The sequence below is a fragment of the Molossus molossus genome, unplaced genomic scaffold, assembly GCF_014108415.1.
Source record: "Molossus molossus isolate mMolMol1 unplaced genomic scaffold, mMolMol1.p scaffold_m16_p_7, whole genome shotgun sequence".
NCBI classification, from domain to species: domain Eukaryota; kingdom Metazoa; phylum Chordata; class Mammalia; order Chiroptera; family Molossidae; genus Molossus; species Molossus molossus.
This window is the reverse complement of record NW_023425401.1, coordinates 99931932-99954553: the sequence shown is the minus strand read 5'-3', so window position 1 is coordinate 99954553 and position 22622 is coordinate 99931932. Positions and strand designations below refer to the sequence as shown.

Here is a 22622-nt window from a genome sequence, read left to right as displayed (position 1 = left end):
GTACAGCATAGTGGTTAGACAATCACGTACCCTACAGAGTTTCTCCCCGATACTCCCAGTCCCCCCACCTGGCGCCATACGGAGTTATCATAGTATTTTGGGCCATATTTCCTAGGCTGTACGTCCCGTCCCCGGGACTGTGTCGTAACTACCAGTCTGTACCTGTCAATTCCTCCACCTTATTCACCCAGTCTGTCTGTAATGTATAAATAAATATAAATACTCATGGTGCTTGCTTAATCTTTAAAAAATTTTTTTATAAAACATTTCTGCAGACCATTGTTCTGTGTTAAACTGATGAGTGGCCACGAGCGCGCGTAGCTTCCGTGCTTCCTCTCTTCCGTTGACACATGTCTGGCTTTCTGACGGAGGGGGGCTGAATCCTTGTCTTCTCCCCTTTCATCTCAGATCTCTGCGCAGGAGAGTCGGAGAAAGAAGAAAGAGTACATGGACAGCTTGGAGAAAAAGTAAGTCTCTTGCCAAACTGGTTGCGTTTATTGGGCAGCACCCCCAACGCCAGTGTGCCCAGCTCCTGCTTCCCTTGAGAAGCCGCCCAAGGCCTCGCCCGGGTTTATCCGCTGTGTTTCACCTGCCACCTAGTGGTCTTTAGAGGGGAAGCTTATATAATGGAAAGAAGTCCAAGTGCACTCACTCTTTAAAAAAGAAATTAAGCCCTGGCCGGTTTGGCTCAGCGGTTAGAGCGTCAGCCTGCGGTCCACAGAGACCCGGGTTCGGTTCCCGCTAGGGGCATGTACCTTGGCTGCAGTTTGTCCCTGGCCCTGGTTGGGTCGTGTGGGTGGCGGCCACTCGATGTGTCCCTTTCACATCGATGTTTCTCTCTCTTCCTCTCTCTCCTTCCCGTTCTATCTGAGTAAAAATTGGAAAAATGTCCTCGGGTGAGGATAAAAAATAAAAATAAAAAAGAAATTAAATGGTCTGGCTGGTGTGGTTCAGTGGTTGAGCACTGACCCATGCACCAAGAGGTCACCGGTTTGATTCCCGGCCAGGACACATGCCCGGGTTGTGGGCCCAATCCCCAGTGGGGGGAATGGAGGAGGTGGCCAATCGATGTTCTCTCTCATTGATGTTTCTCTCTCAAATCAATAAAAAAAGAAAAAAAATTAGATGTATTTGATGACAGTGGTTAATAAGATTCTATGAATTTCAAGTGCACATTTCCATGCTACATATACTGTATGTTGCATTGTGTGCCCACCACCCAAAGTCAAATCTGTCACCACGTATTTGATCCCCTTCCTCCTTACTCCCCCCGCCCCCTTCCCTCTGGTAACCACCATACTGTTGTCTGTGTCTGAGTTTTTTATTTGTTTGTTTTTCTTGTATGTTCTGTTGCTTTCCGTTTTATAACCCACATGAGTGAAATCCTATGGTTCTTGCCTTTTCCTGTGTGACATGTTTCCCTTAGCATGACATCCATCCAGGCGCCCAATCTTAGCAGGCAATTGGACCACATCCGTTTCCAACCCCAAATCCTCGAGTCCTCGAAGGCTTTCTTTCAAACAAGTACAAATACTAACATCCCCGCCCCCTGGAACAGCCGAAGGGAGCGGAGCTGACTCATTGGTTAACCCAGCCAGACCCCTCGCACCCTAGAGAAAGCAGACAGGGAAGAAAAGGTCGGGGTGTTTATATTCTACCCGCTGTAATTCATGCTGCAGGTGAGAGACTCTTCAAACATCTGAAGGCAGCTTCTGCTCCGTGCAAAACCGGGAGTATCAGAAGGTTGTTAGGAAAATACCAATCAAATACGAGTTTGCCCTGGCCCTAGAAAATAGCTCTCTAGTCGACAAATGAGTAACATTTTAGATGGGCATGAGGCCCCGGGTTCAGAAAAGAATCTTTGTGTGAACCCGGGGAAGGGAGTGGACAGTGGATCCTGGCCGGTTCTTGGAGTTTCTACTGAAAGTTAGTTTTCCTTCAGCAGCCCTGTTCTGTCCCAGCATCTTCTGCAGCAGCCAGGATCGGGATGTTTCTATGAAGATCTCTCTTTTGCCTCTTTGGGGTACGCATGCTCCGGCACCCGGATGCCTTGTCTGAGGTCCTGGGTGCTTCTCTCCTCCTGCCCGGCTATTAGCCTCTTGGCTTCCGATGAGTCCTTCTGGCCAAGAGCACAGCCAGCGACGCCCAGCCCCTGTCCAGAGAGATGGGGTGCGCTTTGAGAGTGGTAGGGACGAGGTGAGCGGACACAAGGGTGGAGCACCCTAGAAGAAGTTCACGTTTTGTACCATCTTGTTCATTTCCTGTTACTGAGGCACTGGCTACTCAAGTCTCTTTTCCTTCTCCTGTCTCCTCCCCCTTCTTCCCAGCTCAGTTGGACAAGCTCTTCCCCCACCTTCCTGGAGTAGCGGATTCCCCGCCCTCTTTCTCTGGCCCCCACAACCTCCACCTGAGCCCCCGGCTCCGCCTTGCTCTGCCGATAAAATGAGTTTGCTGCTTTCTCTCCCCGGTGTAGGGTGGAGTCTTGTTCAACAGAGAACTTGGAGCTTCGGAAGAAGGTCGAGGTGCTGGAGAACACCAACAGGTAAGTGTTGCCGGAGTGAGGAGCTTGATGGGAAGTGGGGGGGGGAGATCCAAGAGCAGAGGAAAGTGGAGGAGATCACTCGGAAAGTGTAGCTGTGCCAGGATGCTCGGGACGGTGGACTATCACACCTGGGGTGAGACATATACACACAACACACACGCACACGATCATATGTGCACATGCAGAACACACGTGCACACACATGTGCACATATCCACGCACATTCTTTACTTTTCCTAAAACACGCTGGGCTGAGGAGGCTGATTCTGACAAGGGCTGTGAGGAGGGTTAGGGAGAGGCTTGGAGAAGAATGAAGTCCATACGCTTGGTTCTCCTGAGGACATCAGCCTTTAGAGCTGGGACCAGGGGGCACTGGCCACTTCCCTGTCACCCAATTTTAGTAAGAAACAGTCTTCATTAGTGGGGGAGAAGAAGAGGAAATCAAGTTTGTTTTTTTATTACTGTTTTAAAAACTTAATTATCTAATTCATTACATTTCAAACCCAATTTGAAACATAACTGAAGGACAGAACGGATTACCGAGGTTCTCTCGGACTCCCTGTGTCAGGCACTGTTAGCAGCACCTTCTGGAGAGAAACTCATTTAACCTTCCACCAGCCCTTCCACCTGGTCCTGTCACGATCCCCATGGCAGAGAGGAGGTAGCAGACTCAGAAAGGTCAGGTGACTGGCCCATGGTCACACGGTAAATGCTAGAGTTGCATCTGAGTGCAGACAGTCCGACTGGAGCCACCACCAAGGGTGACTGTGTTGAGCTTCATCGTGGGTCATGTGCAGGAGAAAGGGGCAAAGGTCTAGGGTTAAGAAGCAGGCAGGTGGGGAGTTTCCAACAGAGTGCGTGTGTTGGTGTGTACCTGGGCCACACCTGTGCTTTGAGAGTGAGGGGGTTCGTGAGGGGGGTCCTGTTGCTTCGTTGTCACAGCTTTGACAATTCAAGCAGGGAAAAATGGACTTTTAGGTAAGCAAAATGTTAATCATTTTAAGACCTAGCATTAATGCCTTCTAACAATGTTGCAAGTGCTCAAGGATCAGGTTAAATCTACTCACCTGTCGTTTCATATTAACATGATCACATCTTCATGGTTTGTTGCTCAAACAGCAGGCTGATTAACCGAAAATTAAAACACCATCAGGGGGGAATATCAAACATTGTGAACCCACAGCCTCTCCGTCTGTGTTTCTGGGAGCATGCACTCATAGAGCAGGTCCAGGCTCTGTAGACAGACGGCAGAAGTAAGTAGCTGTCACCGGCTCCATGTGGCATCACCTTGACCCCCTGAGACAAGGATGTTTCCAATACCACCTTAGGATTCTGGTTTCTGGGTTGCCTCTGGCCATTAGTCTCCTGAGGTTTCATCCTTTCTTATCTCCACCTTCACTCCTGCCAAAGTGGTTCTCTGGGTCCAGACCCCATCCCCCCAGGGTCTGTATCTATCTCTTTGGCATCAGGAGCAGGTAGGAGTTCCCGTGCCCATCCTAGCACTTTCTGTCTCGGAAGCCTGGTGTTCATGAGTGGGACAAGTTCAGGCCATGAGCTTGTGAAAGGGGAAGAGGAATCTATCCAACATAACCTTGGAGTTTGGTCCAGCTTAGGTCGTCTTGGGGCTTCGGGTGTCATGTCTTCACGGAACCACACGGGGGCAGCAGAGGCGCAGCATGGGCTGTGCAGGGAGCAGAGCAGTGGGTGCTTATGATAAGGGTTGGTCTCCTTCCCTCTCCAGGCTGACCTTAAAAAACAAACAAAATCCCCCACACATGGCCATGGTAAAGAAAATTAGAAAATACAATTTTTTCCCCTTATTAATAGTGTGTTTTTATTTATTTATTTATTTTTATTAATTAATTTTTGTTACAGATGTTTCTCCTTTTCCCCCCACTGATTCCCCCTCCTTCTCCCTCCCCGCCCTTTCCCCAGTTTGTTGTCCATGTCCACTGTTCATGCATACATGCATATAAGTTCTGTGGTTTATCTCTCCCCCACCACCCCCCTCTTTAGGGGATTGTCAGTCTGTACCCCACTTCCACGTCTCTGGGACTACCCCATTCCTCAGACTGTTATGTTCATTATATTCCACAAATAAGTGAGATCATATGAAACTTGTCTTTCTTTGTTTGGCTTGTTTCACTTAGGATGATACCTTCCAGGTCCCTCCGTATCATCTCAAAGGATAAGAGATCTTTCTTTCTTACAGCTGCATAGTACTCCATTGTGTATATGTACCACTGCTTTTTTATCCATTCGTCTACTGATGGACACTTGGGCTGTTTCCAGATCTTAGCTATTGTAAATATTGCTGCTACGAACATGGGGGTACATATATTCTTTCTGATTGGTGTTTTAGGCTTCTTAGGGTATATTCCTAGAAGTGGGATCACTGGGTCAAATGGAAGTTCAATTTTTAATTTTTTGAAGTAACACCATAGTGTTTTCCATAGCGGCTGCACCAGTCTGCATTCCCACCAGCAGTGTACTAGAGTCCCCTTTTCTCCACACCCTCGCCAACACTTGTTGTTTGATGATTTGTTGATGGCGGCCATTCTGACAGGTGTGAGGTGATACCTCAGAAAATACAATTTTTTTTTTTATTGCAACCTTTTTACCAAGACATATATTTACATTTTGGAATATTTCATACATTTTATAAATTTGGAATATTTCATACATGTATGCATTTCTATTGCACGTACTCTTTTGTGAAGAAACTTTTCCATTTACTAAAATGCACTGGCCACATTTCTCTCTCAAGAGCATGTGTCTCCAGAACTGTCAGATTGGATGAAGAGGTCCTGTCTCAGGGACCCTGACGTAGGCACCTGCCCGGGGGCAGCAGCCCGGGTTCGGCCCACAGTTTTGTCCTTTTAAATAGTGGCCCTGGCTATGTTATGATATTAAACGTTATGTACTATGAAGTATGGGAACGATGGCATATTTGAGCTTGGAGTCAGTGTATCTCGTGTTCTTCTCTGAGAGTCAGTGAAGGTTTTCCTTCTGTCTTTACGATGTGGAAACTTCCCAGTCACCGGCCAACGGGACCTCCGCCAGGGAAAACCTGCCTGGTGACGTGGTCTCCGCTCTGCCTCGGGCCTGTCAGGAGCCCCCTATTCTCCCCCCCGGAGGTCCCGTGTGTGCACTCCCCTTGAATTCTTCTCCCCCTTCCAGACTCACCTCTCCTGAGACACACACCGTCCGTGGTGATAATGGCTGATAAGTGATCGATCTGGAGTCTTCCCACATCTCTGATCAGGGAGCTCCCAGGGTGATCATTGCTAAGTCCAGCGGCTCCCAGTGTGTCTGGCTCACGGGGTCAGGACGTAGGCGCAGAGCTGCCACGGGGACCCCGGGTCTGTGCTCCCTGCCCCTGCTCCCCACCCAGGCCCCCGGCCCAGAGGACACCAGGAGCCCCTGACTGTGCTGTAAACCGGGCACCTCCTGCCCTGAACCAGCTGGTGTTTGGGCGTGTGCTGAGGGGAGACTTGGGGTCCGCACGTCACATTGTCTAAGTGACCCAGTGTTTGGAATAAGTCCAGGGCCAGGCCGAAGGAGCACACACCTGTGTTTGTGTTCCGTTTGTGCTTCGTGTACCCTTGTCCTTTGGAGGTAGCTGGACGGAGGTAGCGGTGACCGCTAGGAGAGAGTGAACCCCAGGCCACCAGAAGTGGGACCGGACATCTGGATGCCGTGACATGACGGGAAAGGCGAATAGTCCTGTCGTCATTGACCACACGAAGGAACATATTGTACTTCTGCACACTGCACAGTTTCTGTGTGGCACCTCACGGGGGCCTTCCCACCCCGACGACAGTGAGTGCTCAGATCAGTCAATTCTGCAGCCCCTGGTCTGGCCCGTCCGCAGCGGCAGCCACCTCGCGGAGTATTGGATTCTAGGTGAAAAGACCCTGGTAGCTGAGCTCAGGCAACTGGGAGAGGAGGGGACAGGAGGGCAGACGAAGTCCCCTAGATCCTTCCGCAGCCTTACCCCGGAGCCCCTGGAGCAGGCGAGACCGTGTGAAGGCGCCTTCGCACTTCCTTTGCTAAGGTGACCCACTAATTGCATGCCCCCCGGAAACGTGTGAGATGAGAGCGAGGGTTTCCCAGGGGGCCCTCCCTCCTGTGCTCGATCAGGAAACACATTTTCACTTACAAAGTGTAGGCGAGGCCCAAGTGCGGCTGCCCAGCATCCTCCTGGCTTCCCGGTGCTTATCACTCGCCCCTCGCCCCTCGCCCCTCGCCCCTCGGAGCTGCAGGCTCCCTGGCCCTGCCCTCGGCTCATTCCTGAGAAACCCTGCCTGTCCCCCTTTGTCTCCGTCTCTCCGCACAAGTGACACGCACGCCCTGCCTAGCCCAACACTGTTAGTATTCGTGGCTCAGTTCACTTGGTCATTTTTATTTTGCTGTGAGTCCCTCTTTGAGCCCTGATTTGTGGAATCCCAGGAGCTGAGAAGTATTAGAGATCGTCCTATTTAACTTCTAGTCACTTCACTTCACAGAAGGAGAGACTGAGGCCCAGTGAGGTTAAGGCGATCCAAACATTTAGTGGTAGAACGGGGACTAGAACTCAGCCACTGAAGTTTTAAACGGGTCCTTGCCTTCGATTCTGTGCTGTGCCACCCTCTCCTGCGAGGACACCGCCCTTCTGAAGCCCAGGGCCAAGTTCAGTCCTGAACAGGAGGGTTTCGGCCTCAGGTTTGAGAGGACCCAGCTCTGCACGGGAAGAGCGGTCAGCGGGACCTCTCTGCAGCCACGCCCCCTGCACGGGAAGAGCGGTCAGCGGGACCCCTCTGCAGCCACCCCCTCTGCACGGGAAGAGCGGTCAGCGGGACCCCTCTGCAGCCACGCCCTCTGCACGGGAAGAGCGGTCAGCGGGACCCCTCTGCAGCCACGCCCTCTGCACGGGAAGAGCGGTCAGCGGGACCCCTCTGCAGCCACGCCCTCTGCACGGGAAGAGCGGTCAGCGGGACCCCTCTGCAGCCACGCACCCTGCACGGGAAGAGCGGACAGCGGGACCCCTCTGTAGCCACGCCCTCTGCACGGGAAGAGCGGTCAGCGGGACCCCTCTGCAACCACGCCCTCTGCACGGGCAGAGCGGACGGTGGGACCCCTCTGCAGCCACCCCCTCTGCACGGGAAGAGCGGTCAGCGGGACCCCTCTGCAACTACGTCCTCTGCACGGGCAGAGCGGACAGCGGGACCCCTCTGCAGCCACGCACCCTGCATGGGAAGAGCGGACAGCGGGACCCCTCTGCAGCCACCCCCTCTGCACGGGCAGAGCGGTCAGCGGGACCCCTCTGCAGCCACGCCCCCTGCACGGGCAGAGCGGTCAGCGGGACCCCTCTGCAGCCACGCCCCCTGCACGGGCAGAGCGGTCAGTGGGACCCTTCTGCAGCCACGCCCCCTGCACGGGCAGAGCGGTCAGCGGGACCCCTCTGCAGCCACGTCCCCTGCACGGGCAGAGCGGCCAGCGGGACCCCTCTGCAGCCACGCCCCCTGCACGGGCAGAGCGGTCAGCGGGACCCCTCTGCAGCCACGCCCCCTGCACGGGCAGAGCGGTCAGCGGGACCCCTCTGCAGCCACGCCCCCTGCACGGGCAGAGCGGTCAGCGGGACCCTTCTGCAGCCACGCCCCCTGCACGGGCAGAGCGGTCAGCGGGACCCCTCTGCAGCCACGCCCCCTGCATGGGAAGAGCGGCCAGCGGGACCCCTCTGCAGCCACGTCCCCTGCACGGGCAGAGCGGCCAGCGGGACCCCTCTGCAGCCACGCCCCCTGCACGGGCAGAGCGGCCAGCGGGACCCCTCTGCAGCCACGCCCCCTGCACGGGAAGAGCGGTCAGCGGGACCCCTCTGCAGCCACGCCCCCTGCATGGGAAGAGCGGTCAGCGGGACCCCTCTGCAGCCACCCCCTCTGCATGGGCAGAGCGGTCAGCGGGACCCCTCTGCAGCCACCCCCTCTGCATGGGCAGAGCTGTCAGCAGGACCAAGGGGACGGTCTATCCCGAGTCCTCTCGCAGGCCATACCCTGGTCCCTGGGGTCCCAGGATTCTCTGCCATAGGGTCTTAGTCCACTTCCAGGGTCTGTGTGGACCTCTGCTCAAACAGAATCTGTTGTATGTAAGGTTGACCAGGATACCAGAGGGCCACCCACTGAGACAGTGGGTGACTCAGCTCTTTGTGAGGGCTGAGTATGGAGTTTGGACTCGGGCAGGTATGTGCCTGAAATCCCTCCCTGTGTCTCGGATCTGGGATTCCACTTGGCCTGACTTGCAGAAGTCGTGAGGTCCCTGGGTCAGAGACAGAGGACTCTGTGCTCACAGCACAGCGAGCAGCATGAACACTGGCCCATCTGCGTCGGTCCTCCTTGCCCTCCTGCTGCCCAGTGAGTCTGGGTGGATGCTGTGTTCTCCGTAGGCTTCTATCAAAGCAAAGGAACCCTGAGCTGGGGGAAGCCACTGCTTTTGTAGCAGGAAGAGATGAGCTGCTTTTCACTCAGGGGGAGAGAGTACCTCATCTCTCAAGGCTACCAGCTTCATGACACCCCATGCTGTGCCCCATGGCGAAGAGCAGTCAAGGTCTTGTAGTCCTGGCAAAGTCAGTAAACTATGTGGGCAGCCCAAGGAAGACTCTGATGGCAGGTGGACGGGAGAGGCTGTGGCCAGGAGTAGTTCTGCCCACACCACTGCTTTTTGGTAAGGGACCCTGGGGGTCCAAGAGCTCTAAATTCAACCCGGCCTTGGAGGGAGGTAGAAGGAGCCGGTGTTGGGGACCCCTGCAGGCAGTCTGCTGGCTTGGGGTAGGCTGGGTAGGAGGAGATGTGTGGTGTGTGGGTCTCATTTGTACCTTTTCCCAGACCTCATGGGAAGACGGGACTTGCTGGTCCTGACATATCTCTGTCGTTATCAGAAATAAGAATTCCTCAGTTTTCCTCCTCAACCCTCCTCGTTGCTATAGCCCTCTCTGTCCAACTTGCTGGTCTTGTTCTTTAAGGTCTATGCACAATTCCTGGTGGAGGTCTTTCCAGCCAAGCCGCTGGGCTTTGGCTGTGCTCTCCTGACTCCTGTGCTCAGCCGCACGGTGGGGTCACTCGCACCAGGGTGGTGTAGCTGCTTCCTGCACACGATCAGTCTCTTCTGTCTGAGTTCTCCTCTGTAGACTGGACATCACCGCCAGGCCCATCCCCCTGCTCCACAGAGGGCACGTGAGGACGGATGAATGGCCCCAGGTTACTCCCGTGGAGACCTTTGTCTCCATGCGATTCTCTTTCATTGCTCCGTCATCTCCAGCGTCCGGTGTGAAGAAGGTCAGCTTTCTTTCCAGGTGGAATACTGCAGGCTGCAGAGGGTTGTTGGGTGCTGGACTAAAGTCCCCAGGGAGACTGGAAAGACATTGTCGAGTAATTTAGGGGTCAAATTAGAAATCGCACAGCCCCAGCGAACATTCCAGGACGCCTGTTTTTGGGTTCCCGGGCCAGTCGGTAATAGAAGATTTCAGACGTGACCTCTCGTACACTTCCTGTCGTGTAGCAATTCAACAGAAACAACTCATGCCTTTTGTTTTCCCTTTTCATTTGGGCCAGAGCCCCATGAACAACTCTCAGAACTTAGGTAGAAGATCATACGTAAATGAGTAAATTCATTCAAAGTTTAGGATTTTCATGGACTGTGGTCTTATCTAACAGCAGTGTTTAAAAGTCCTTGAGCTAGTTGATGAGACCCCTAAGACCTGTGATGCCGGGTATGGAACGCCTAGTAATTAACGTGCCCGCCACCTCCCACCCTCCACCCCAGGACCTCAGCATGTGGACCCTCCTCCTAACCCTCAGGTCTTAGATGGAAACTAGAAGGCTGGGCTGCGGAGGGGGTGGGGCGGGGTGGGGAGGGGATTCAGATGGGATTTTGCTCAGAAGGACAGAGATGCTTAGCCCTCCTCTCCTGAAGCCGACTGAGGGTCACAGATGTTCACTTTATTGCGTGTCTGGATGGGGTAAGCAGCACTTAGACTTCTTCTGGTTTCCGTCATTCTGAAATTTTTGTGCCGTGACTCAGACACACCACACGTCCATCTGCATCCCAGTCGTAACTAGTACGGATGTTTCACAAACGAATGCTTGTTGACTCTGGGTGATGCCCTCAAATATTTCATGTTCTATCTGGTGCTGTTTCGTTTAAAAATAACGCTCCAGTCACAACCCAATAGTTTTCCCAGTCCGCTCATGGCGCGTGGTTAGGAATTTGGAAAATACAACCGCAGGGAGTTCCATGAGGATGTGAATAAAAGTTCCTTTCTCTCGGGAGGAGGCTGGTTTCCACAGAGAGTGGCTTATGCGCACACACATATGTGCACACACACATCGGAGCCCAGCGAGTCCTATTTCTGAGTAAGGCATGTTACAAGAGTCAGGAGAACATACGTCTGTGAAGAGGGCCCGTTCGGAAGCTTAGCAAGTAATCAGGAACCACCAGCTCGTTCTTCCTGGGCCCTGGATTCTGACTCCAGTGGGAAATTAGGTACCGGAATGTTCAAAGTATAACGTGCAATAATGTTATGACTCTTGTCTCTCTCCTCTCTCTGTAAATGAAGGAAACAGAAGAAAACAGAATTAGACCGAATACAAAGAAAACCTAAGTCGGTTGATGTGTTTCCCGGTTATTATAAGATTGTGTCTCACGCTGTCGCTGCTTTTGAATGTTTTGCTCAGTTTCCGTTGATACGCCTCCCGAGATACAGGGTGATGCTTTATTTTTGGGAAGACTGGCAGCTTCTTTCGGCTGCTCTTTCGCAAGGAGCTGTATGAGGACAACCACTAGGTTTATTTTTACATCTCGCCACGGGACAAAATCCACATTTTCAGTTGAGTGTTGGACACTCCGATTTAACAAGTTGGGAGGAAAATCTCTTGGCCCAGATAGACGTTTGCTAAGAGTACTCCTTTCTCTAAATTAAGACCTTACTTCCGGAAGCTGCAGAATGCATTAAGCCGTAATTAGCCATGATCACTGATGATGTAGAATATAGTGATCAAGGAGCAGTTTATGTTGAGCTTTGAACGTACTTTTGGGTCTGTCCTCTGGTTGGTTTTATAGCTTTGGTTTTAAAATAGTTCTTCCAGCCTGGCCGGTATGGCTCAGTGGATTGAGCGTCATCCCATGGACTGAGAGGTCCTGATCGGTTCCCGGTCAGGGCACGAGCCTGGGTTGCAAGCTCAATCCCCAGTAGGGGTCGAGTAGGAGGCAGCCGGTTGATGTTTCTCTATCACATTGATGTTTCTGTCTCTCGCTCTCTTCCTCTCTCTCTAAAAAAATCAATGAGAACATGTTTAAAAAAATAGTTCTTTCATTCATCTGAGGGCTGCCATTTCTCTACCCGGCCCTCCATGCAAGCGGGGTAGCAGGCGCCACCCATGCTGGCTGTGACATCTGTCCCAGAGCCATCTGGGAGGGTGCCACAGCACCTCGACCATGTCAGTGAGGAGGCCTGGCTTCCTCCGTCACCAGGGGAAGACACAGCAAGCACACTTCAGAGGGGTGTTTGCGGCCACGCACCCCGCCTGCCCCAGAAGGGATTCTTGTACCACTGTCAGCCAGTGAGGTCAAGGGAACCGATGTTCACCAGCTGCCTCCACTGGCTGACGTGGTCACCCGATGGAAGGCACAGAGCCGTGGCACCGGATCTAAACTCGGTTCCTCTGCCCGGGCGCCTGTCCCCTGACCAGTGACCGCACCAGCCTGGCAACCCCAAAGCCGTCTGATCAGCTCTTCCAGTGTCTGACAGAGACAGATCTTCTAGTCCTCATTTCCATCAACGAAGCCCAGGGGTGAGTTCCTGACGCCTGGGGTAGGACACGGAGCACCTGCGAGTCCTTTATCTGTCACCTGCATTTGATCTTGGTCTATCCAGGGAGGTGCCGTGTAATGTTCACGCTTCCTGTTGTTGTTTGTGTCACGGCCACTGAGACTTCGTTAGCAGTGTGTCACTGCTGTGGGGCTGGGCTTCCAAAACGCCTTGGTCCCTGCTGGTACTCAGCTTCCCACATCTGACGGTGGGCTTCTCTCTTGGACGGGCTCTTGTGGATATGCGGTTAATGTCGCTGATTTAAGACCATCTACTTAGCTAATAATAAGTACTTTGGAGGCTAATTTCATGAGGTTCTAGATTAAGGTACCAAGCTGTACTGTGTTGGACAGTGCACGGGGCATGGGGTCTGGTTTTGGTTTATGTCTTAGCTCTTTCATTGACTAGATGTGTGTCCTTGAGACAAGTTCTTAGCATCTCTGCCTGGGAAGTTCCTAGAACCCAATCAGTGGGCACCCACTCCTTCGCTGTTGATTTTTTCCCCCTATGACAAAAATGAGTGTTTCTGTTGTATGCATGAATATGAATTCCCTCAAATTTTTTTATCTACAATTTTTTTTCTTTATTGATTTTAGAGAGAGGAAGGGAGATGGAGAGAGAGGTAGAAACATTGATGAGAGAGAACATGGATTGGCCGCCTCCTGCACGCCCCCCACTGGGGATCGGGCCCACAACCCGGGCATGTGTCCTGACTGGGAATCGAACCGGCGACCTCCTGGTGCATGGGTGACGCTCAACCACTGAGCCACACCGGCTGGGCTTCCTCAACTTTTTCAGACCATAGAAGTCTACCTGGACTTTTGGGATGGGTGAACCCACCCACTGTCCTCGGGTGAAGCCACCACAGTCGCTGATGGACGGGCCTTTCAATCTCAGTAGGAGAAGCAGCAGCAGATGCCCGTGATAAGTCACGGTTGCTCTCCACCAAGGTTTCAAACCAAAGTATCTGTTCTAAACCACCTGCTTGCTCTTCCTAAAGACTTGGATGATAAACTGTAGGAAACCAGGGTCCACGCCCCGCCATGTTCATTTGGGTGGCCTCAGGAACCCACCCGTGAGGGAGGAGAGGCTGTGCGGACCAATGCCCGGCGGAGTGCCACCCAGCCCACGAGCGCCCGGCCAGACCCAGCGGTCCTTCCAAACCGGCCCCTCGGCCCAAGGCCTCCTCCCCCTGGGGTTCAGCCGTATCTGGCCTGCTCGAGGTCTGCTTTCAGGGGACCGTGGAGCCGTCTGGGAGGCTCTCCATTCTAGGGAAGGCAGTTCTAGGCCGAGTGACCTCCACCAGAAGTCGGGAGGAAGGAGCGGTTCCGAGCGTTGGACAGACTCGGTTTTCTCGGGGGCTCACATTCTAGACGGGGCAGGAGCAGGGCTCGGGCAGGGAGCAAGTGAGGGAAGGTTGTGGGTGAACAGGGACAAGGGATAAAAATGGAAACGGCGGCTTCACTTTAAAAGCACCTTAGGACTTGGGAGCACAAGTAAATGGCTGTGTGCCCTCTGGAGAGCTGCTGCCCGGGCTCCCGCTGGCACAGAGCACAGCTGAATGCTCCCTCGGCTGCCAGCAGAGGGCCCCCGGGAGCAAGTGCCCAGCAGGGGTGGCAGCCTGCACTCCCGGAGGGGGCACATCAGCTGAAAGCCGGGAAGCGGGCGGGGGGGGGGGGGGGGGGGGGGGTTAGCTGGCAACAGAGGCCGCATTGCCCGGTGCCTCGGGAGGTGGCCGGAGCACAGAGAACGGGGTTTGGCCCCGCGGGTCTTTCCTGTGCTCTCCCCATGTCTGCCCAGGGCTTTCAGAAACATCCGCCAGAACCCAGCGGTGGTCCCTAAAACGTGTGCTGCTCAGCTCTGCGGGGGAGAGCGTGCGGGAAGCGGGTTAGTCTGGGGTGAGACTGCAGTGCTCCTAGGGGCTCCCGAGGACCCGCGGGATGAAAAGCACTTGCTGCCTCATGGGATTGCTTAGCTGCAATGTTTTCTCTTGGTTCCATCCTCATTGAGGCCTAGTTAACAAATAAAACTGTAAGATACTTAAAACGTACATGATGAGTTGATATACGTACACATTGCGAAAGAAGTGCCCACGCCGAGTTAATGAACGCATCCCACACCTCACATATTTGCCTTTTTGTTTTTTATTTTTTTGGTGAGAACATTGGAGCTTGACTCTCCTAGCAAATTTCAATTATGCAATACAGTGTTATCAACCCGAGTCACTATGCTAGACTTAGATCATCAGACCATGGAAGGTGTATTCATCTGCCTGGCTGGTGTGGCTCAGTGGGCTGAGCATAGTCCCATGGACTGAGAGGTTCGGGTTCGATTCCTGGTCGGGGCACATGCCCAGGCTGCGGGCTCGATCCCCAGTAGGGATGCGTGTAGGAGGCAGCTAATAAATGTTTCTATCTCCTTCCCTTCCTCTCTAAAAAAATCAATAAAAACATATTTTAAAAAAAGGTATATTCATCTTACAGCTGAAGTTTGTACCTTTTACCAACCTCTCCCTGTTTCCTCCCCCCTGCCCCCCACCCCTGGCAACCACTTTGTACTTTTCTACTCTCTGTTTCTCTGAGTTCAACATTTTCTTTCCTTTCAGATTCTGTATATTACTGATGCCATGTGGTGTTTGTCCTTCGCTGCCTGGCTTATTTCACTTAGCACAGTGCTCCAAGGTCATAAGGTCATTCGTGTTATTGCAAATGGCAGGATTCCTTTAAGTAGACTTTAAGGTCATCATGCTGTCAGTATTTCTCAGCCTCGAGTAACATACAGAACACTTTTAAAGACGGGCTCAGGTCTAAACCATAAAGCAAAAAATTTACAACTAACTACTAAAAAAAAATCTCCCTGAAAAAAAAAATTTCTGCTGATGATATTAATGAATGGGATGAATGGTTTTGTTTTGCTTGAGTTAAAATCATGGCACAGGGTAAAAAAGGAGGGTAGCTGGGACCACACACAGAGTTTTGGGTTCAGAAAGCCTCCCCTACGTGTGCTCAGGTTGGCTCCCCTTCCAGCCTCGCTCTTACCCATGTAACTGCCCACAAAGTACCGCCCATGGCCGACCCGTCCTCCATCGGCTCACTACAGGAGCCTCGGTTCATTGGCACTTGCTTGGGAGAAGCTGAACACCCGGGACGACCGCCGCGCCCTTCAGACACCTGAAAGTATTCAGGAGACAGACTGGGGAGAGGGCAGCCATCCCTGGAAGCCCTGGATTCTGCAAACGAGGGATTGGTTCGTGTTTCCCAGTGAACTTGTCTGGCTTCCTCAGGTTACACCCCAGCACGGATTTTCTGAAAATCTTTGAGACTCGAGGAAAAGCGTCTGCGTGTGAAATCTTCCCACTGTGCCGTGTGCACTGGGCTTTGCTCGTGCAACATTCATGTCCCCGGCGCCGGTTCAGGAGGGCGTGTTGTGAGATCCTTCTCCGGGGCTTGCCGTGTTCGGGATCCGGCAGGAATTTCACCACCTGCGCTTTCCGTGGTCTGAAGTTAAACAGAGCAGAGTCGGCTGTTCTCACCCCAAGCCCTTCTTTTTTAAGGCCATGCATGGGCCCGTTTAGGGATAGAACACCTCTTGTTGGCTCCTGTTCTCTGTCTTTTCCGAGAGGAAGATCCGACTCCGTATCGGAGGACGGTTTCCGGGATCCTGGCACGGGCGCCGATGAGCAGGCGTCTTTGCTCTTGTGTGTCTTGGCTGTGTTTTTGGCTGTGGAGGTGCTGTGAGCCGTCAGGGACCGTGAGCCTGGGGGCCCGTGGCTGCTTGTGTCTCGCCATTCTTGTTTTTCCTTTCTCTCTCTCCGAATGTCTGAGTGCCAGGTCTCCAGTCGCGGCCACCGCCTCTGGCCACTCCTCCCTTCGCCCTCCGCTGGGCAGTTTCCTCTGCTCTGTACTTTTCTCCCTTTTACGTCGTCGTCAGTGTTTCTCTTCTTTGGGGTAAATGAGTTCTCACCTGTGTCACCGTCACCAGCCAGTCAGAATGGTCTTTTCACTCCCCCCCCACCCCCGCCATGGTTGCCCGGCAAGTCCTGACATGTCCGGGATAATTTGGGACATTGACCTCCTACTCAGAACAGCACAAGAACTGGACAAGCCGTGCAAATGTGCAAATGCCTGACGGAGCCCCGGGAGACACTAACACCGGCCCTGGAAGGCACTGTGTCCCCAGTCTTCCACAGGGGGCTGTCCCTGGGCTCTCCAAGGTCACGGCAGCCGTCCTGGAGCTCAGGGCAGACCCCCAAAAGCATGGTCGCATCTCTCACTCCCTCCATGGTCCCTGTTCTTCACGCCTGCAGGACTCTCCTCCAGCAGCTGCAGAAGCTGCAGACCTTGGTGATGGGCAAGGTTTCTCGCACCTGCAAGCTGGCCAGCACGCAGACTGGCACCTGCCTCATGGTGAGTGCCCCGCAGGGCAGCCCCAGAGCCGGCAGCGCGCTGCCGGCCTGCAGTCTCTCCCGCCTTGCCCAGCCCCGGCGCTGTGCGGGCGGAGGAACCGGGCGGCAGCGGCTGGCCGCACGGAGGGAGGCTCTGGCCCTGGGCCCCGCAGGGCTGTGGGTCGAAAGGTTCGCTGTGTGGGTCCAGGAACTGAGGGCTCCCCGTGTTCTCCCTCTCCCCGCAGGTGGTGGTGTTGTGCTTTGCTGTGGCGTTTGGCAGCTTCTTTCAGGGCTCGGGGCCCTACCCTTCTGCCACCAAGATGGCTCTGCCCAGCCAGCAGGAGCCCTACACAGCCTCCGTGGGTAAGACCGCACGCGGGGCGCGGGGAGGGTCCGTTTCCTTTCTCCGGAGCTTTCCGAAGGGAGTCTTAGTGACAGCCTGAGTTTTCAGACGTGGTGAAGGGTAGCTTCTCCATTGAAGGGAGGCAGGAGGCAGGTGGGGGTCATGCGCACCTGCTGGGTTTCCCCATGGGCCCCCCCCCCCGGGCTGAGGCACCCCGGGAGTTCTCGAGAGTGCCGCAGAGCATCGGCGGCTGCTCCTGACTGTCCCCGCAAATTCCGATGTCTCCTATTTTTGTTTTTTTTTTTTTATTTTTGTTTTTTTTTTGGTAAGGGGACGGGATGTGGCTTTGAGGCGGAGGGAAGCATGAAGCTCTCATGACATTTTAAGAGAAGTCCTGTGTTTCCACATCCCTGCAGTAGAATCATACATAGCATCATAGGAGTTTATAAAATGAAACGAAAGAATCTGTCTTACAAAACACTATGCCCAAGATTTACAGCCTTTGGACACGGAGGTGGTAGATAAGAAAGGGGTGATAGTGTCGCCTGCTCAGTGACCTCTGAAGTACGTAGGAAACAGGCGGTATGCAGGGGTCACAGTCCACGCGGACACACACAGACGCCGAGAGACCCGGTGTGGATCGGGCTGTGGGTTTGGCGAGGCACCGCTTTGCGTGTGAATGTTTGTGGTCTTCGCCAGGCAGGTACAACCCCACCAGGTGTGTGACAGAAATGCTGGTATTGCAACCAAACAATTTCAGTGGTCTCTTGGAAAATTTTCACTTCCCTAAGCAACTAGATCTCTAAAATTTATTTTATTTTATTTATTTAAAATATTTTTTCTTGCCCTGGCTGATTTGGCTCAGCGGTTTAAGCGTCAGCAGCAGACCAGAGAGACCCAGGTTCGGTTCCTGCTAAGGGCACGTACCTCGGTTGTAGTTTGTCCCTGGCCCCGGTTGGGGTAGTGTGAGTGGCAACCAGTCGATGTGTCTCTCTCACATCAATGTTTCTCTCTCTCTCCCTCCCGCTCTATCTAAGGATAAATGCAAAAATGTCCTGGGGTGAGGATTAAAAAATTTGTTTTCTTTATTGATTTTAGAGGAAAGGAGAGAGAGAGAGAGATAGAAACATCGATGAGAGGGAACATCGATTGGCCGCCTCCTGCATGCCCCCCACAGGGGATCAGGCCCACAGCCTGGGCATGTGCCCTGACCGGGAATCGAACTGGCAGCCTCTTGGTGCGTGGGTCGATGCTCAACCGCTGAGCCACACCAGCCGGGCTAGCTCTCCACATTTGAATGGAAGCCTATGACAGCATATGCCATACGGAGCCACCTAGCTGTGCAACTGTCCTGTAGAATAAAACAGACTGTCCTGCCGTTTGATTTATGGCCTTGGCTCTGTGTCTTCACTCCAGTTTCTAGATGAAAATGCAGTTTCCTGCCCCTGTGCCTTCTCTCTGTGTAAGACCTACTCCTTGGGAGGCTTATTTTAGCTGAGTCCGGACCTCCCCAAACATTTCACTTCCATTTCCCATGAAGTGTTCCCCCAGATGGTTCGGGTAGGCAAGGAGGGGACTTTCATTTTCAGAGCAGTGGGGGGTGGCAGTTTGCATTGTGTGTTTATTTGCTTTTCTGGTGTTCTTCCAGTCTTGTATAATTAGGGTGATTTTTCAATGCACAAAACCCCGAAACCTTTACACAAAGCCAACTCCAGTTGGCAGCCCCGTCCTGGGCGATAAGACCCACGAGTTGTCATCGGCCCCAGCCCTGGGCACGGGGTGAGGGGACGTGATATGCCCTCGTGGCCTCTCCCTAACCCCTGTTAACTTCGCTGTGTCCTCAGTGAGATCCAGGAACCTGCTGATCTACGAGGAGCATTCTCCCCTGGAGGAGCCGTCCGGCGCGGCCTCGGCCGGGGAGCTGGGGCGCTGGGACCGAGGCTCCTCCCTGCTCAGGGCGTCGGGGCTGGAGCCCAGGCCAGATGTGGATCTCCCCCATTTCATTGTCTCCAACGAGAGCAGCCTGGAGAAGTCCGTGCTGTTGGAGCTGCAGCAACACCTGTGAGTCAGCGGGCCCAGACCCTCCTCCTCCGACGTGCGGGTGATGGGTCAGGAGGCAGCAGCCCGCTCTGTGGCCGAGACTCTCCCAGAGGCCGAGTCCAGACCCTCTGCTCTTTCAGGACCCACTTCCAGGGCCCAGGACTCTGGGGGTCTACTGTTTGCCAGTAGCTGCCCTTAGCAGAGGTGGGGCAAGATCCCCCTGTCTGCTCTGTCACTGGGGAGTGGGCAGGGGTGGCCCCAGGAAGTGGGGAAAGGGCTTGAGCCTCCTCACTGTCCTCCTGGCCCCTCAGAGATGGAGTGACCCGCAGCCCAGTCACTGAAGGGTGCTCGCTGTGCAAAGTAGCCCAGGACACCTTCTCTAGCACGTCCAGCCAACGTGCGTGTGTGTTCTGCATGTCGCTGAGTAGCTTGTGGTTGCACGCAAACGAACATGCATTCATTGTAATTACACATGTATGTTGAGGGGCACCACTGAGGGGCACTGTGCCCGTGCATGTTTCCATGTCGGAAATAACGTATTCGGCCCAATTACCCACGACAGGCTTCGCTTCAGCGGTGCTCAGCCTGTGGGTCACACCCCTTTGGGGGGCCGAACGACCCTTTCACAGGGGTGGCCTAGGACATAACAGTAGCAAAATGACAGTTATGAAGTAGCAAGGAAAATAATTGTATGGTTGGGGGTCACCACAACATGAGGACCTGTGTTAAAGGGTGGCGGCATCAGGAAGGTTGAGACCCGCTGCCTTAGCCGGTCGTGGAGAAAAGCCCCTCGTAAGCCTAAAGGCTCGTGTGGGAGCAGAGGTGGCTGTGGTGGTCGGGGGTGCCGGGGAATGGCCGGCGGCACAGGGAGGGGGTCTGCGGAGGTGGTGTGGCTGGTGATCGAGCTGAGGAACTTGGCCCTGTGCCTCCCGGAAACGATGCTGTTCAGGGGAAGTGGGAGAGATTCCGTTTCTAATCCTTCAGCTGTCTTCCTCTGGTGCTGTGGGGAAGGTTCTTGATCACATGTACTTTTACAGGTTTACGTCATCCCTGCCTGGTTTTTGTTTTGTTTTAATCCTCACCCAAGGGTATTTTCCCATTTGTCTTCAGATAGCGTGGGAGAGGGGGGCGGGGGGGGGGGAGAGAGAGGGAGAAACATCAACTGGTTGCCTCCTGCACGACCCCTACCAGGGCTGGGACCAAACTGCAACTAAGGCACATGCCCTTGACTGGAATTGAACCTGTGACTCTTTGGTCCATGGGCCGACGCTCTAACCGCTGAGCAAACCAGCCAGGGCCATACCTGCATGTTTAACACGGACTAGCACTTACCATTTTAAGCACTAAGCAAATATGATATATACTTCTCATTAATTACTTTAAGAGGTTATTATTATCCCATTATAGAGAAATTGTAGAGCTATGGAGACGCAACTGCTTGATTGTGTGGTTCCTGACACAAGGCGTCTCCCCTCTTAGCTCAACTATTCAAGGCCCATGGAAACCCCGCTTGTTCGGACGTCTCCTGGGTCCTGACGCCTGCACGTTCCTCCTCCGGGTGCCGGAGCCTTTCCAGGCAGTTGCACGGTTTAATAGCCTGTTTATTTTCTGTTATTTCCAGTTACTTGTTTGTTTTCTTTTTATTAAAAATTTTTTTTTTCTGTTACTGGTTTTCAGAGAGAGAGGAAGGAAAAGGGAGAGAGAGACAGAAACATCGACGAGAGAGAAGGATTGGCTGCCTCCTGCATGCCCCCCGACAGGATCAGGCCCACCCCCTGGGCATGCGCCCTGACCGGCAATCGAACTGGTGGCCCCTTGGTGCAGGGTCGATGCTCAACCACTGAGCCCCAGCGGCTGGGCTGTTTGTTTTCTTTATTTGGATTATTTGCTATGCTAGACCAGGGGTCAGCCTTTATCCTATTTTCTCCTTCCCAGAGTCTGGTGTAGGGCCAGCCATCCTCAGTACCCACAGTACTTTAAAGCAACCTATCCCAACTCAGCACCGCAGTGCGCGGGTCTTCTCTGGGTTGAGGTGTCCCCTCTGGGGTGGGGGACGGGTAGGAAAGTGGAAGTGGGTGGGCTGCAGGGGAGATGGGGACAGAGACTCGCAGGGGGTGGGAGGGAGCAGGAACGGGGCGTGGGCGGCCGCCAAGCTGAGTCGAGGTGTGACTGTCTTCCACCAAGCGTGGCTCAGACTCCTCTTTCCGTGACTCCCGCGCAGGGTCAGCACCGACCTGGAGGGGAACGAAACGCTGCAGGTTGTGGAACTCGACAGAAGAGTGAATGCCACCTTCTGAGAGGCCGTCCCCACCTCCCTGCTTCTCCTGCTCTGCTTTCGGTCCCCCAACACCTCTGTCACACGCTGTCCCTTCCCCACCCGATGCGGATGAAGATGCTGATGGATGCGCGGTCCTGGCTTCGGCTGGGGGACAGCCTGGGGTTGCACCCGTGGTGAGCGCTGTCCCTCCAGTCCCTGGCCCTCCCCGTGGAAGGAGCCCGGCATCTCTCCCTCCCTTTGAATTCCTGCCGTAGGAACGTATTTCGTATTTTGGGGGACAGGCGGGGGGGAGGTGGGCTTGTTTCTGCCCAAAGATATGGCCTGATTCTCACCTGGCGGGCGTGACCACCGCTCTGAAGAAGAGACACTGCTCATGGGAGACCCCAGACTCTGGTCGTAAGAATCCCAGGGCGCCTGTTGGGATCTGGCGGAGCCGTGACTGAGGTCCCGTCTGCCCCGGCCTGGTCTCGGGGTCCGCCCGTCAGCCCTGGAAGCGCCAGGGTGACCAGGGAGCACCCCCTGCCCCTGTGCTGTGTCCACGCCGCCCTGGAGCCCGGGCCTGCTGTCCTCGGCTGTGCAGCCCGGTGCCCTTCACAAGCTCAGGCCGCAAGTGCAATGCCTGAGGGATCAGGCCTCTGTCCTCCAGGCCCACCTGCCCGTCTGCTGCTCCTCAGCAGGACCTCTCCACAGCCTTGCCCACGAGCCCCAGGGCCGCCTCCGCCTTCTCCCCCCGTCTGTAAATAGTATTTATTAGCTTGCCCGGGCCTCCCACCAGCACCCGCTGGAGAGACCCAGCGCCTCCCCCCAGCTGGCTGTCTTCTGTCCCACGTTGGTCCTAGGAGGGCAGCCTGGGCTCCGCGGTCCCCAGGCCTCCAGGCCGTTTCCTTCTCTTCTTCTTTGTAACTGGAGGCCTGTCCCCGTGGGGGACCCCTGTAAGCGCGCGTCCTCCTACAGAATGAACTCAGAGGGAACGGTGGTTTAGCCGGTGACCTGTGCCCAGGACAGAGAAGGGGAGCCCTGTCCTGACAACAGGCGATGGGACAACCTCGCTGGCTTGTCTCCCCCCACTGCTCCTGCCCCCCCCCCTGCTTTACCCTCCTCTTCCGCCTCAAGACGGGGGCGGGCCTGAGCTCTGCTCCCCGGTCGGTCGGAGCAGGCGCCGTTTGTGTGCCCGCCGGCTTCCCTTTATAGTCA

At 54.3% G+C, this 22622-nt stretch overlaps 1 protein-coding gene across 1 annotated transcript in view; it reads left to right on the top strand.

Annotated features, from left to right (window-relative positions):
• The window catches only part of CREB3L2 (cAMP responsive element binding protein 3 like 2), a 114786-nt gene extending 93279 nt beyond the window's left edge, over window positions 1–21507 (top strand). Inside the window, exons 7-12 of the mRNA XM_036247491.1 lie at window positions 409–467; window positions 2474–2542; window positions 16690–16789; window positions 17013–17130; window positions 18955–19171; window positions 21372–21507. Of these exons, the coding sequence (XP_036103384.1) occupies window positions 409–467; window positions 2474–2542; window positions 16690–16789; window positions 17013–17130; window positions 18955–19171; window positions 21372–21447 (639 nt within the window). The 3' untranslated portion in view covers window positions 21448–21507. The remainder of the gene's footprint in view (window positions 1–408; window positions 468–2473; window positions 2543–16689; window positions 16790–17012; window positions 17131–18954; window positions 19172–21371) is intronic.
• Window positions 21508–22622: the final 1115 nt, after the last annotated feature.